General features: G+C 39.4%; 1 protein-coding gene across 1 annotated transcript in view; it reads right to left on the bottom strand.

Moving 5' to 3' along the window:
- The window catches only part of LOC133542207 (apolipoprotein B-100-like), a 149,992-nt gene that overhangs the window by 46,226 nt on the left and 87,904 nt on the right, over nt 1–15,862 (bottom strand). The window contains exons 38-42 of the mRNA XM_061886103.1: nt 14,726–14,819; nt 9,034–9,141; nt 8,795–8,940; nt 5,550–5,661; nt 5,324–5,464 (exon numbers count right to left, since the gene is read on the bottom strand). Coding sequence (XP_061742087.1) covers nt 5,324–5,464; nt 5,550–5,661; nt 8,795–8,940; nt 9,034–9,141; nt 14,726–14,819 — 601 coding nt within the window. The remainder of the gene's footprint in view (nt 1–5,323; nt 5,465–5,549; nt 5,662–8,794; nt 8,941–9,033; nt 9,142–14,725; nt 14,820–15,862) is intronic.

Genomic DNA, 15,862 nt, shown 5'->3' with positions numbered 1-15,862 from the left:
AAATATTAACAAAAAAACTAATGCTGTTAAATCATTAATTTTTCAAGTAAGACCAATCACACTTTTGAATTTAGATTAATCATAGGTTAGAACTAGAGATGTCAGATAATATCGGACTGCCGATACTATCGGCCGATAAATGCTTTAAAATGTAATACTGGAAATTATCGGTATCGGTTTCAAAAAGTCAAATTTCTGACTTATTTAAACGCCGCTGTACAGAGTGGTACACGGACGTCCTTTAAAAGGCATTGCCTTTGCGTGCCGGCCAAGTCACATAATATCTACAGCTTTTAACACGCACAAGTGAATGCAATGCATACTTGGTCAACAGCCATACAGGTCACACTGAGGGTGGCCGTATAAACAACTTTAACACTGTTACAAATATGCGCCACACTGTGAACCCACAGCAAACAATAATGAAAAACACATTTCGGGAGAACACCCGCACCGTAACACAACATAAAGACAACAGAACAAATACCCAGAAACCCTTGCAGCACTAACTCTTCCGGAACGCTACAATATACACCCCACCCGATACTCCCTATCGCCAACCCCGCCCACCTCAACCTCCTCATGCTCTCTCAGCGAGAGGATGTCCCAAATTCCAAGCTGCTTTTTTGAGGCATGTTAAAAAAAAAAAATGCACTTCAATAATAAATATGGCAGTGCCATGTTGCCATTTTTTTCCATAACTTGAGTTGATTTATTTTGGAAAACCTTGTTACATTGTTTAATGCATCCAGAGGGGCATCACAACAAAATTAGGCATACTTATGTGTTAATTCCACGACTGGATATAGCTGTATCGGTTGATATCGGAATCAGTAATTAAGAGTTGGACAATATCAGAATATTGGCAAAAAAGCCATTATTGGACATCTCTAGTTACAACTCCCTTGCATAATTTAAACTAACTTAAACAAGGCCCCAATATTTGATGCAAATGTATTTTTTTTTGCTGCAGCTGTTACATATACTGTAATATTGCACGTGGTAATTGGGATTTGTTATGTATTGTATATCTTATATGTGTCCTGGGCCTGTTGTTAAAGTGCATCCGGCAGTGGAGGCTCCTATATGGGGGTCTTGGGGCACTAGGAGGTTAACCCCTTTACTATTGTTACCCCAGGTGGCCCTTGGCAAAGGCCTAGTACCTGACTGCCCCCTAGCCAGGGATGCGGTGAAGACCTCAACGGCGGAGCAGGTGGAAGACGGTAGATTTAAGAACAACCACGACGGCTGCGATGGCGGAGGAAGGCTGCAGCAGAAAAGGGTCCCCAGTCGCCTTGGACTCCATGCCACTGGACCCTGACCCGATTCTGTCAAGGATGGTGTGGTGACTGTCTGTGTAACAGTCTCCCCATGTTAAACTAAGTCACGCACAAGCATCCTACATAAAAGGGATACACCCCTACACGGAGGATCGTCATACTCGTTCAAGTGACCGCCGATGATATGATATATAAAAATATAATATATGGGTATATTTTATATACTGTATATATAATATGTAAGCATTACATATATGTTACATTTTATATAGCTACTACGGTACATTTTTAGTCCACTTCATACCTTCTGTTTTCACCCTTGTGTGCATTTAATTGACCCTTTCCATCCTTTGTAACTGAGCTACAGTGTGGAAATATTCCCCTTGAGAATCGTTAAAGTTTGTCTAAGTCTATTGTCAAAATTTTGTACACAGGAATATTTTATAATGTTTTACTTGTATGCCCGTCATTTATTTTCCCCCAAAAAAACTTGCTAACTATTTAATCTTGAGTTCCATCTTGTTTATTTTGAAGTAGAATTTGCCAGCGGGCACACCAGTGAGTCTCTTCCCTCATCTTTACACTGACGTGTGCCCTGATCACTGACAGTATAACAAATTGTGCCAACCATCCGCAGTAAAGGAGCATGAACATTTAAAATGAACAGCGTGATTAATCTTTGTACATACATGATTTTTGGTGATTAATCGCATTAGTTATGGTTTTTGACAGCCCTACAAAACACATTTTATAGAGAATGATCATAGTTTAACATGCATAAAACAATGCAAAATACATCCATCCATTTTCCACCGCTTGTCCCGTTCGGGTTGACGGGGGGTGCTGAAGCCTATCTCAGGTGCATTCGGGCGGAAGGTGGTGTACACCCTGGACAAGTCGCCAACTCATCGCATGGCCATCACAGATAGACAGACAACATTCACACACTAGGGCCAAATTAGTGTTGCCAATCAACTTAACCTTCGTCTTGTGTTAGGGTCGGCACCGACCCGTTTTAGTTTTTAAATGCATAAAAACACCACATACATTTATTTTTTTGCATCAAAGCTTTTTGACTTTGTCAGGAACCTCTTTGTCAACAAAATAAAACATTAAAATTTTTTTCACTAAATTATAAAATGCTCTGGTAGAAATTATGCCCTTGGTGTTGTTAGGGTCGGTTTCGACCCAGTTATAAAAATAAGATGATAAAGCAATGATAAGAGCCAAAACTGAACACACTGACAGCCAGCTCCTCTCCCAATCATGTGAGCTTTAGTGGATTCTCATTTTACCTTGTTATCCTGTACAAAAACAAACAAAAGACGGACACTAAAAGTGTCACTTTTTGCCACTCTGATTTAGTTTTTTTATTAGTTTTGGAACTAGTAATCTATTTCTCTTGGTTTCATTTGCTTGATTGGTTGTTGGTTGTTGTTTGTTTGATGTTGGATTTCTGTTGCTGAAAAAAATACGTTTTAGCCTTTTTCTTGAAGTAAATATATATGGGTCGAAATTGACCCGTAACACCATAGATGTTACTATAGTTAAAATTCTTAAAATGAAAAAATAAATAAAACACATTTATTTAAGAGATGTGTTCTAATACCCCTTAGTAATAGTTAGGTAACACAACAACCTTTTTTTTATTTATATGGTTCTCTTGAGGTTCGTTTTACCATTTTTAAAAATTGAAATCGAGGGGTATACTGACAAAAAAAGGCCCAATGGCCCAAACCAAAAATATTAAAACCAATATTTTCAAGGATAAGGAAGCCTAACGAGGTAACCAAGAGTTGAGAAACAAATTGGATGATAGATAATTGTTTTTAGTGTATTTTACAGCTGATTTAAGACATGGGTCAAAACCGATCCGTTAACATAAGAGATGGTAACAGAAAGCTAACACAAGAGGAAGGTTAAAGTCGCCATCAATAAAAGTATCCTTTTAAATGGTTACTTGCATTATTATATGATTACATTAAACTATACACGCTGTATAATTTGTATCAACTACTTCTTCAGTTTAAAAGCATGATGTAGACCAGACCAGGCCCGTTGAGTTTTTGAATCTGCTCCGCCGGAAATTTCCAAATAATTGTTTTTAGATCTTTAAGATGGAAACTGTAGCTGCCATTATAATGTGCAGTCATGTTTTCTAACGACCGTAAGTCTTGAACTATACAAAGTATTTCAATGGTTGGAATCTGCGTGTTTGCATGATATACTCGTTATTATGGTACTCTAATTAGTTACTATGGTCATCTAAGTCATAGCAGCTCAGACAAGGCACCAAGCAGTGTAGGTGGGGAGCATTTCCACAGAGTGTCAGGGAGAAACGCGGAAGGAGATTTTTACAGCAAAGTTCTAAAGCTTAGTAATATATCAGATTGTAGGGTTTTTTTTTTTACCCTTTGCGTTCATTTTTCATTGTCTTAGTTGCATTTTTGTTGCGTTTTGCTTGATTGTAAGATATGGCGATGGAGAGGGGGTGTGACGTTCATAATTTGCAATTTTCAGTGTTTTATCGGTCATAATTAATATTGTAAAATCCCACATTCCTTATTTTCATGTACACTCTGGGTGTCTCATTCAGTAAAACAAATTCTATTACGTTTTTAAGGCGGTGTCTCATAACATTTTTAGCTTTCAATCAGACATTATTGTGAGGTTTTGTATTAGTGTTCGTAAAAATCCGACATACCGCCCACCCCAGACAATTTTTTCTCTAAATTTGGGCCCTTGAGTAATAATATTTGCCCAAGCCTGATGTAGACAAAAGCTCTGAATCTGTCTTCATAAAGTCAAAATATTTTTCTAAGTAAATCAGTGCATATTGTTCTAATGTGTGGCACCTGGAGACAAGAATATGTTGACTGACAGGCTAAAAGTAACTTCACTCTTTATATGTCTAAAATTTAAGAATTGCAAAATTTATTTGCAATCGCAATTTTACAGAGAAAACTTGCAATTCGGTTTATCTCAAAATCGTGCAGTGGTTCTTAACCTGGGTTCGATCGAACCCTAGGGCAGTGGTTCGCAAATGGGGGTACTTGAAGGTATGCCAAGGGGCGGAATAGCTCGGTTGGTAGAGTGGCCGTGCCAGCAACTTGAGGGTTGCAGGTTCGATCCTAGTCACTGCCGTTGTGTCCTTGGGCAAGACACTTTACCCAGCTGCTCCCCGTGCCACCCACACTGGTTTAAATGTAACTTAGATATTTGGTTTCACTATGTAAAGCGCTTTGAGTCACTCGAGAAAAGCGCTATATAAATATAATTCACTTCACTTTCATGAATCCAGATGGATCTTTATTATAATCCCCAAAGAGAGGACTTTAAGTTGATGGTTACTTCTATGTGTAGAACTCTTTAGTTATAATTGAATCACTTGTTTTTTTTCCAACAAGTTTTTAGTTATTTTTATATCTTTTTTTCCAAATAGTTCAAGAAAGACCACTACAAATGAGCAATATTTTGCACTGTTATACAATTTAATAAATCAGACACTGATGACATAGTGCTGTATTTTACTTTATCTCTTTTTTTCAACCAAAAATGCTTTGCTGTGATTAGGGGGTAATTGAATTAAAAAAAATGTTCACAGGGGGTACATCACTGAAAAAAGGTTGAGAACCACTGCACTAGGGGTTCGGTGAGTCGGCCTCAGGATTTCGGCGGAGGTCAAGACACACCCGACTCGTCGTGTAAATACAAACTTCTCCTTATCGGCGTATTATGGATACCCCCAAACAATGTTCCCTCTAATTTTCCTGTTGTGAGTTCATGCACTGTGTTCGTTTTGGTTCTTTGAACAAGGTGATGTAAATGCACGGTTCATTTTGTGCACCAGTAAAAAAAAACAAATAACTTTGCCTTGAATTTGAAAAAAAAATAAATGGTATTTTTCACTAAAGAAGGGCAGTGGGAATGCCCATATGAAAGTGGTGGGGTTCGGTACCTCCAACGAGGTTACGAACCACTGCCCTAATGTGAATGCAAACTTCTGACCCCAACTGTATTGGCTAAGCTCTCTACGTACTTACCCGCCTGTGCTGCTGCAGGATTAATGAGGAGAGGTGTCTGGACCAAACGAACTGGCCCGCTCAGGCCAGTTCGGGCACCTGGGCCCATCACCAAAGCCCCTGTCTGGTCATAGTAAGCAGCGGGGGCCAACACCTGATAACCTGAAACAATAATGGAACTAATAGGTCAGCAAAATACGACAGCAACAAGACTGCCTGCGATGGTCATATGAAGTCATACACAAACCGGACATTCCTGTATACGCCAATGCGGTGTTTGCAGCAGCCAAGGATTCCTGCTGGCTCTGTTGGCCTTGACCGGGTGTAAGAGGACGCTGGTTGTTCCCTGTGCGCATCACCTGGTCGCATTGAGGACAATGTCATATTCAGGGACTGCAACAAAACTTAAAGGGGACCTATGATGAATTTGGTCTTTTCTGACTTATGCTACAAAGTTAAAAACTTGAGGTGAACAATGCCGAAGCGTCAAATCATAATGTTCATGCATGTATTGGATGCCTCTCCTGTCACCGCGAGGTAAAAGCACTTATTTAACTTTAACCCTTGTGTAATGTTCATATTGTTGTTACTCAGCCACAAAATGCAACTGGTCCATCAGACCCAAAAACGCTGGCTAAGTAACAACAATATGAACATTGCACGGAAAATTTCTCTGCCAGTTTCTGCATCCCACAGGGATTCTTCTTTTGTGTTTCTGCACGTGCAGTTCCCACACAAGGTTGCAACATTTTTTGTCAAGACTGTCTGCTCTCATTTTCTCGCACATTTGACCCTCTGATGTTCTGTGTTCCTACACCCTGTCATCCTGTCTAGTGTGTGTGTGTGTGCGCTTGCGTGTGGTACACAGAACATCAATTTCCACACTTTTGTTAGCCCCCAGTCCAGTGGACCCGGGTATCTTATATGTAATAGAAATGTGTAAAAGGGGTGTATGGTCATTAAATATGTATTCGGATATATGTTCTTCACAAAAAATTAGCCAAAGTAAGTGAGTCTCAGTTTAAAAAATGCATTATTTTTTAAACTCGGTTTAGCTCGGTTGGTAGAGTGGCCGTACTAGCAACTTGAGGGTTGCAGGTTCGATTCCCGCTTGTGCCATCCTAGTTACTGCCGTTGTGTCCTTGGGCAAGACACTTTACCCACCTGCTCCCAGTGCCACCCACACTGGTTTAAATGTAACTTAGATATTGGGTGTCGCTATGTAAAGCGCTTTGAGTCACTTGAGAAAAGCGCTATATAAATATAATTCACTTCACTTCATTATTTGTATATTTTTTCTTTTAATAAAAAATGAAAACGGGTCCAACAGACCCGAACACCTCACGAGGGTTAAATAAAGCTCTCAGTCAGAGGGAAGTGGACCTCCTCTCCCCCTCTGCTTATGGCTATGAAAAAATACACAAAAAAGGTAGGATTATTCCCATATAACCTAAGGATGACAAAACTAACACCGATGTGCAACATGCAGTGACATCATTTTTTTTTTTTTTGCTGAGGGACTTGATCATCCAGCGTGCAGGTGTTCCTAATGTTGTGAATAAGTCAGGGGTAGGGAACCTATGGCTCTAGAGCCAGATGTGGCTCTTTTGATGACTGCATCTGGCTCTCTGATAAATCTGAGCTTACGTTGCTTAACACGATAAGTAATGAATAATTCCACTTGTAATCACAGTGTTTAAAATAATGTTCAAAATATAAAACATTCTCATGCATTTTTAATCCATCCATCCGTTTTTCTACCGCACCTGTTCAAGAAGTTGCGTTAATGGTAAGAAGTTATTTATTTATTATTGGTTAGTGTGGGGCTTGCCCTCCTGGGGGTTCTTCAGACCCCCAAGCACCGACATGAGAGCCTGTTTCAGGGTTAAAATATTGTTTTATTTTTCAATAAGTCTCTCAGTTGCTTTCCAGCAATAGTATTTCCAGCTCAAACCCAGTCTCTCCTCCTGGCTGCTGCTTATAACAGAGCGACAGGTGATTAGATAACAAGGCCCAGGTGTGCCATCTACGCACCTGTCGCTGCAGGCCACGCCCCCTCCACAGTTAGCTTCAGAATAACAGTGTTATTACAAAGAATAAGAGACCTATTATACTCTAGAAATGTTGGTCTTACCTAAAAATGCACGTGTTTAGTTGTGTTTAGTGTTAAAAAAAATATTATATGGCTCTTACGGAAATATGTTTTAAAATATTTGGCTTTTTGGCTCTCTCAGCCAAAAAAGTTCCCGACCCCTGGAATAAGTGAATCTAATGTCCAAGAGCTTTATTTTCGACTGTGTCAGGAATAAATATCAGTGACAATTTCAAGTTGTACAGTACAGGTCAAAAGTTTGGACACGCCCTCTCCTCATTCAATGCGTTTTCTTTATTTTCATGACTATTTACATTGTAGATTGTCACTGAAGGCATCAAAACCATGTGGAGTCATGTAATTAACGAAAAAAGGTGAAATAACTGAAAACCTGTTTTATATTCTAGTTTCTTCAAAATAGCCACCCTTTGTTCTGATTACTTTTTCGCACACTCTTGATATTCTGTCGATGAGCTTTAAGAGGTATTCTCCTTAAGGGGTTTTCACTTCACAGGTGTCATAGTTTTGATGCAGTCAGTGACAATCTACAATGTTAATAGTCTTGAAAATAAAGAAAACGCATTGAATGAGGAAGGTGTGTCCAAACTTTTAGCCTGTACTGTATATTTCAACAATGTAACACTGTTAAACTTCCTGGTAAACAACATCCTTTAGTTGCTTTTGCACGCTATTAATCCAACATAGTAATGCTGCTGAGCCTGAGCCAATCAGTGGCCACAATACTGAATTGAATTGAATTATATTTATATAGCGCTTTTCTCTAGTGACTCAAAGCGCTTTACATAGTCAAACCCAATATCTAAGTTACATTTAAACCAATGTGGGTGGCACTGGGAGCAGGTGGGTAAAGTGTCTTGCCCAAGGACACAACGGCAGTAACTAGGATGGCGGAAGCGGGAATCGAACCTGCAACCCTCAGGTTGCTGGCTCGGCCACTCTACCAACCGAGCTATACCGCCCCAGTGAACAGTGCACTCTTCTTCGTTTGGTCTCCTCTGGTGGACAATACTACTGTAATATTTATCATTTTAGTTTATTTAGCCATTTTGTTGCCTGATGGTACTTACTTTTGGACCCCAAAAAATTGTACAATATGCATTAAGAAAATACCTCCCAAAAATCAGAGACGTGGTGAGGTGTGATATGGCGAGGAACGACTGTAAATTTTCAAAAGATACATTATGATACTTTTGGGGATAGTTTTAATTTACTTTCAATGGAACATGTTGCAGCCAGACTCAAAAAACATGTTAAAAAAGTGACTGTGGAGCAAAATTCACACCAAAGCATATCCAATACTTATAATCTGGTTTACAACAAATTGATATTAAATAATCATAGGTCCCTTTTACCCCTATACAGGATATAAGCAATGTTACCTGAGGTTGACCCGGCCCTGGTCCCTGATTGGATGCTTGCTGATTAGCCGAGTGATTAGCAGACGACGCAGCCTGCTGCTGGAACAGATTGGCTGGGTACACACCCCAAGGAACGCCGTAGTATTGTGGTGGAACCACTGTCGGCCCTGTAGTAAAATAAAACAGTAGGTTGAGGTTGGTGGTAGCGGTTTGAAAAAAAAGGTATAGTATACATCGGCATGACAAAGAGGTGCTCTCACCTGCAAGTGTGGCCGCTGCTGCTAAGCCTGCTGCGGTGTAGGGATCAGTTCCAGGGGGCGCAGCATTAATGATATAAGGGTTTGGCACAAATGCAGGAGCGAGGCCAGCTAAGCAAAGTAAAAAAAACAAAAAGCAAAGTTGATTTAATTATGAAGTATACATAAATAAACCTTGCTTAAAAGACAAAATGTACACCAAGGGCCTTATTTACTAAAGGTTTGTGTGTACTAAAACACATGCAAACTTAATACACGCAAAGCTGAGCTACTAAATGTGTGCAAAGTGGATTGCGTCCGTTGAGTGAGCAGAATAATGCATACAATCCATTTAATGTAGGGCTGGGCGATATGGCCTTTTTTTAATATCTCGATATTTTTAGGCCTTATTGTGATACACCATATATATATATCTCCATATTTTGCCTTAGCCTTGAATGAACACTTGATGCATATAATCACAGCAGTATGATGATTGTATTTGAATTTGTCCAAGTGTCTAGGAGGAGCGGCCTGTAAAAAAGCCGAAATGGCGTAGAGCCCTCCCCGGATGGAAAAGTCAGATTGGTGCTACTAGCTGAGAGTCAGCAGCAAAAGAAAAAAGCTGTAAATATGACAGAGTAAATACCAAAACACTATTTATTAAACAGTTATTAAGCAGTTGCACAAACATTCATATCATTTCAAAACAGAAATTGCAAGATTGTCAGAGACATTTTAAAACAAGAGATTAGTGCGCTTTTGTGCATGATGTCACTAACGTGACATATCGAAACAACATTAAATGAAATTGCACTTTTGTACAGAACGCCACTATAATAGTTTAAAACAAATAAAGTGCACTTTTGTGCATGATGTCACACAAGATATTTTAATATGTGTCAAATAAAAATGAGCTGCATAATAGGAAATCAATTAGTGTTCGTCCTTCACTATGTGGTTGGAGACAGCGGACGTTATCTCCTTTTGTTGTTGACTATTTTTTTCATACGGTGTTGATCTGTACTAGAGAATGAAGAGTTGTTGATCTGTTGATCTGTACTAGAGAATGAAGAGTGATTACTCCGCATGTCAACATCTCCATTCGGTGCCACATGCCCACACCATCAAAATGCTGAGGCAATCACTCTTCATTCTCTAGTACAGTGGTTCTCAAATGGGGGTACGCGTACCCCTGAGGGTACTTGAAGGTATGCCAAGGGGTACGTGAGATTTTTTACAAATATTCTAAAAATAGCAACAATTCAAAAATCCTTTAAAATTATGTTTATTGAATAATACTTTAACAAAATATGAACGTAAGTTCATAAACTGTGAAAAGAAATGCAACAGTGCAATATTCAGTGTTGACAGCTAGATTTTTTGTGGACATGTTCCATGAATATTGATTTATTTTTTTGTGAAGAAATGTTTAGAATTAAGTTCATGAATCCAGATGGATCTCTATTACAATCCCCAAAGAGGGCACTTTAAGTTGATGATTACTTCTATGTGTAGAAATATTTATTTATAATTGAATCACTTGTTTATTTTTCAAAAAGTTTTTAGTTATTTTTATATCTTTTTATCCAAATAGTAAAGGGGGCTTCACGGTGGCAGATGCGTTAGTGCGTCTGCCTCACAATACGAAGTTCCTGCAGTCCTGGGTTCAAATCCAGGCTCGCGATCTTTCTGTGTGGAGTTTGCATGTTCTCCCCGTGAATGCGTGGGTTCCCTCCGGGTACTCCGGCTTCCTCCCACTTCCAAAAACATGCACCTGGGGATAGGTTGATTGGCAACACTAAATTGGCCCTAGTGTGTGAATTTGAGTGTGAATGTGAATGTTGTCTGTCTATCTGTGTTTGCCCTGCGATGAGGTGGCGACTTGTCCAGGGTGTACCCCGCCTTCCGCCCGATTGTAGCTGAGATAGGCGCCAGCACCCCCCGCGACCCCAAAAGGGAATAAGCGGTAGAAAATGGATGGATGGGTTCACAGGGGGTACATCACTGAAAACAGGTTGAGAACCATTGCTCTAGTAGGTGACTTTTTCAAATGATGCTACATATTAGCAGCACCGCTACTTTTTTTTGCAATGCTTTTGTCCCACACCTAACATATTACAGTGGTCTGTTCGACATATTCCCACTTGAATCCAAACCACCGGCAGACAATGGACCTCCTGCTGTTTTTCTTGGGAATTAATTCTTCCTTCATTTGTTACTAGATTCGCACCTTCTTTCTCTTGTATTATCACTCGCACGGCTCCGTTGGCATCAAAGCTAGTGTTACCCATGCTGCCACCTCTCTGCTCCGCAAGGGCATATACATATGTGGCGTATGCAACGTTCCCTCTAAGGTGCGCGCCTGTGCAATTGCGCACTGCTCACGCATTCTGTGCACAAAATCCAAAAAAAAAAAAAAAAAAGCAATTTTCAAAGTAACTGACTACAAGAGGCCACATAGACAACAGTTTTCGTCATCACTGTTCAAGTATTGTAACATCTGTTGAGACACTTTAAGGAGGACAAGAATTCCATCGATCACTTTGTTGAGCAAAACTCTTTATAAACGCTAAACAATTTCCATCTAGCAAAGCTGGTCATTTTCTGCCGTACAAAGCAGACCAAAATCAACTTTGCCATCCGTCATCTCAACAGCAGCCGCTTGCTCTTTCTCACTTGTGCCAACACATGCACATATGGCACTGAGCCAGTGTTGCGTTCACAGCCACACAAAAAGTCGGACATTTCCAACAACGCACATTATGTGTAATTCCAGGTCATTACACTATGATTTACCAATTAAATGTCTGCTCATTCTACTGTCATTTATTAAAAATCTTAATTCATAAATGCTATTATATTAAAGAAATACTAATAAAAATATATATATTTTACAAACGGAAAGTTACAGGAATGTACACATGACCTAGTGCTTACATCTCCTTGTGCAACATGTGAATGTTTTAATGGGAACTAAATGTGATATCAGACAGGGGTACAAATGATTTCCAAAGCAGGACCCCACCCAGACTTACAATACTAATATACAGCTCAAGAAAAACAATATTTGTTGTTCTTGTCATTGTAAGTGGGCCAAAACACTTACATCAATAAATGATCATATGGAAGTGATTGCTGTCCATTTTCTACCGCTTATTCCCTTTTGGGGTCACGGGGGGCGCTGGCGCCTATCTCAGCTACAATCGGGCGGAAGGCGGGGTACACCCTGGAAAAAGTCGCCACCTCATCGCAGGGCCAACACAGATAGACAAACAACATTCACACTCACATTCACACACTAGGGCCAATTTAGTGTTGCCAATCAACCTATCCCCAGGTGCATGTCTTTGGAAGTGGGAGGAAGCCGGAGTACCCGGAGGGAACCCACGCATTCACGGGGAGAACATGCAAACTCCACACAGAAAGATCCCGAGCCTGGATTTGAACCCAGGACTGCAGGACCTTCGTATTGTGAGGCGGACGCACTAACCCCTCTGCCACCGTGAAGCCCGTGATTGCTGTCATTTGATTATAATAATAAGGAATGTAACTTGTTATTTAGTCAGGTTTAGGACAGGTGTGCTGCAGGTGTGGCCACAGTGTGCACGTCTGATGTTGCTCACGTGCTCCACTGAATGCTCAAAGAGTTTTTGCGTTTGCTCACACACATGAAAAATTAGAGGGAACATTGGCAGAGGTGGGTAGTAACGCGCTACATTTACTCCGTTACATCTACTTGAGTAACTTTTGGGATAAATTGTACTTCTAAGAGTAGTTTTTATGCAACATACTTTTACTTGAGTATATTTATAGAGAAGAAACGCTACTTTTACTCCGCTTCATTTATCTGCAATCAGGTCGCTACTCGCTACTTTTTTTTTTATCGATCTGTTAATGCACGCTTTTGTTTGTTTTGTTTTTGTCAGACACGCATTCAAAGTAGAATCTACGCATGCTTGCGTTTCACCAATCACATGCAGTCACTGGTGACGTTGGACCAATCAAACAGAGCCAGGTGGTCACGTGACCGTCACACGTAGAACCCGACATGTTGAAAAACTTATGGGGGAGTTACCATTTAGTGGTCAACTGTACGGAATATGTACTGTACTGTGCAATCTACTAATACAAGTTTCAATCAATCAACCAATCAATCAAAAGAGTAAAGGAAAAAAGACACTTTTTATTTCAACCGTACTTCCCGTCAAAAGGCTAAAGACTGATCGCACAGTTCCTGTCTTCACAATAAGAGCGCCGCTCCATCGCGCATACGCTAACAAAATAAGAGTCTCCGAAAGCCAGCGCAAACAAGCTAGCAAGCTACGGAGTTTACCGCCAATGTATTTCTTGTAAAGTGTATAAAAAGGAATATGGAAGCTGGACAAATAAGATGCCAAAAACCAACGACTTTCATGTGGTATTCGACAGAAAAGAGGAACTTTTTTCCTCCTCCATTTGAAAACCGGGACGTTATCAGCACTATACTGTCTGATTCCAATCAATGCAAGTCATTAGAATCAGGTAATACACCAACTTATATTCTTGTCTTTATTAAAGATAGGAATCGTTAAACATGCATGTATATTCATTAAAATACCTTTTGCATGTATATTCATTAAAATACCTTTAACATGTGAACAAAATCTATATGTTAAACATGCATGTATATTCATTAAAATACCTTTAACATGTGAACAAAATCTATATGTTAAACATGCATGTATATTCATTAAAATACCTTTAACGTGAACAAAAACGGCAAAATAAGTAAATATAAATTATATACTGTATATATAAAGGTATGTTTATATATATATATATATATATATATATATATATATATATATATATATATATATATATGATATGTGTGTATGTATATGTATATATGAGGTAGATCACCTCGACTTGGTCATTTATTAAGTAATTGATTAACGTTGAAAAACTTATTGGGGTGTTACCATTTAGTGGTCAATTGTACGGAAAATGTACTGTACTGCAATCTACAAATAAAAGTTTCAATCAATCAATCAATCAATGCCTACTGAGCCTATGGTGCTGTTAAGTTATTGTGGCTCAATTTGCCTTAATTTTTTTCATTTTAATGTATTATTATTTAATATATAATACTGTTTTAGTTGCTTAAGAGATATTCCTGGCTCTGAATTTGCTCATTGCTATTTTTATGTTTTTGTGCATTATTTGTTGCCGTAATCATGAAACGAACAGGTTACTCATCAGTTACTCAGTACTTGAGTAGTTTTTTCACAACATACTTTTACTCAAGTAAATATTTGGGTGACTACTCCTTACTTTTACTTGAGTAATAAATCTCTAAAGTAACAGTACTCTTACTTGAGTACAATTTCTGGCTACTCTACCCACCTCTGAACATTGGGTATGCGCTCGGCATATCATTATGTCAAGATAATAGCACTAGCATTTACTTAATTTAAGAATATTTTTTTTACATATTTAACGAAAAGGTCTCTTTTTTTTCTACCAAGAAATGTGCACTCGTTCTTAGTGAGAATATAATTATTTTAAAGGTATTTTTGGGTCTATTGAGGTTCGCTAATTTTACTTGTTTTGTAAAGGATTGACAAGCCGAATTTTCTTGTTCTTTTGTCAGATAATTTTGCTTGGTTAAAAAAAAAATACCCCATTTTTGTTTTTGAACACTGACTTTTTGCAGTGTGTCAAGCTCACTTACCAAGATGCTGCTGCTGAGCCGCTGCAAGAGCATACTGTTGCTGCTGGGCTGCTGTGAGCTGCTGAACAGTCAGGGGATTGGACCTCTGGAATAACTGGAAACAAAGCAAAGCATTTCAAAACCTGTTGCACACTTAAAGGCCTACTGAAAGCCACTACTACCGACCACGCAGTCTGATAGTTTATATATCAATGATGAAATATTAACATTGCAACACATGCCAATACGGCCTTTTTAGTTTACTAAATTGCAATTTTACATTTCCCGCGAAGCGTCGTGTTGAAAACTTCGTGGTATGATGACACGTGCATTTGACGTCTCGGGTTGTAGCGGACATTATTTTCCAGCCTGATCCAAGCTGTAAGTAGTCTGCTTTAATCGCATAATTAAACAGTATTCTGGACATCTGTGTTGCTGAATCTTTTGCAATTTGTTCAATTAATAATGGAGAAGTCAAAGTAGAAAGATGGAGGTGGGAAGCTTTTAGCCTTTAGCCACACAAACACACGGTGTTTCCTTGTTTAAAATTCCCGGAGGTGAAGCTTTACTATGGATCAGAGCGGTCAAGTGAACATGGATCCCGACTACATGTCAACCGGCAGTTTTCGGTGAGAAAATTGTGGTAATAAGTCGGCTCTTACCGGAGATCAGCGGAGCTTCTGTCCTGCTGCAGCTGTCGTGACTTACCTCAGAGACTCTGGCGTCAACACACCCGTGGCCACACCCCTCCGACTTTCAGGTACTATTTAACTCACTAAAACACTAGCAACACAATAGGCAGATAAGGGATTTCCCAGAATTATCCTTGTAAATGTGTCTAATAACATCTGAATCGCTCCCATTGCAATCGCCTTTTTTTTTTTTTAACTTTTTTTTTCTTTTTCTAGTCCTTCACTCTAAATGTCCTCATCCACTAATCTTTCATCCTCGCTCAAATAATGGGGAAATTGTGCTTTCTCGGTCCGAATCGCTCTAGCTGGAGCTGGGGGCTTTGATTATAAACAATGTGAGGAGCCCTACAACCCGTGACGTCACGCGCACATCGTCTGCTACTTCCGGTAAAGGCAAGGCTTTTTTATTAGCGACCAAAAGTTGAGAACTTTATCGTCGATGTGCTCTACTAAATCCTTTCAGCAA

Source organism: Nerophis ophidion, linkage group LG24 (assembly GCF_033978795.1).
Source record: "Nerophis ophidion isolate RoL-2023_Sa linkage group LG24, RoL_Noph_v1.0, whole genome shotgun sequence".
Lineage (NCBI taxonomy): Eukaryota > Metazoa > Chordata > Actinopteri > Syngnathiformes > Syngnathidae > Nerophis > Nerophis ophidion.
The sequence above is the reverse complement of the archived record's forward strand: the minus strand, read 5'-3'. Positions and strand labels throughout refer to the sequence as shown.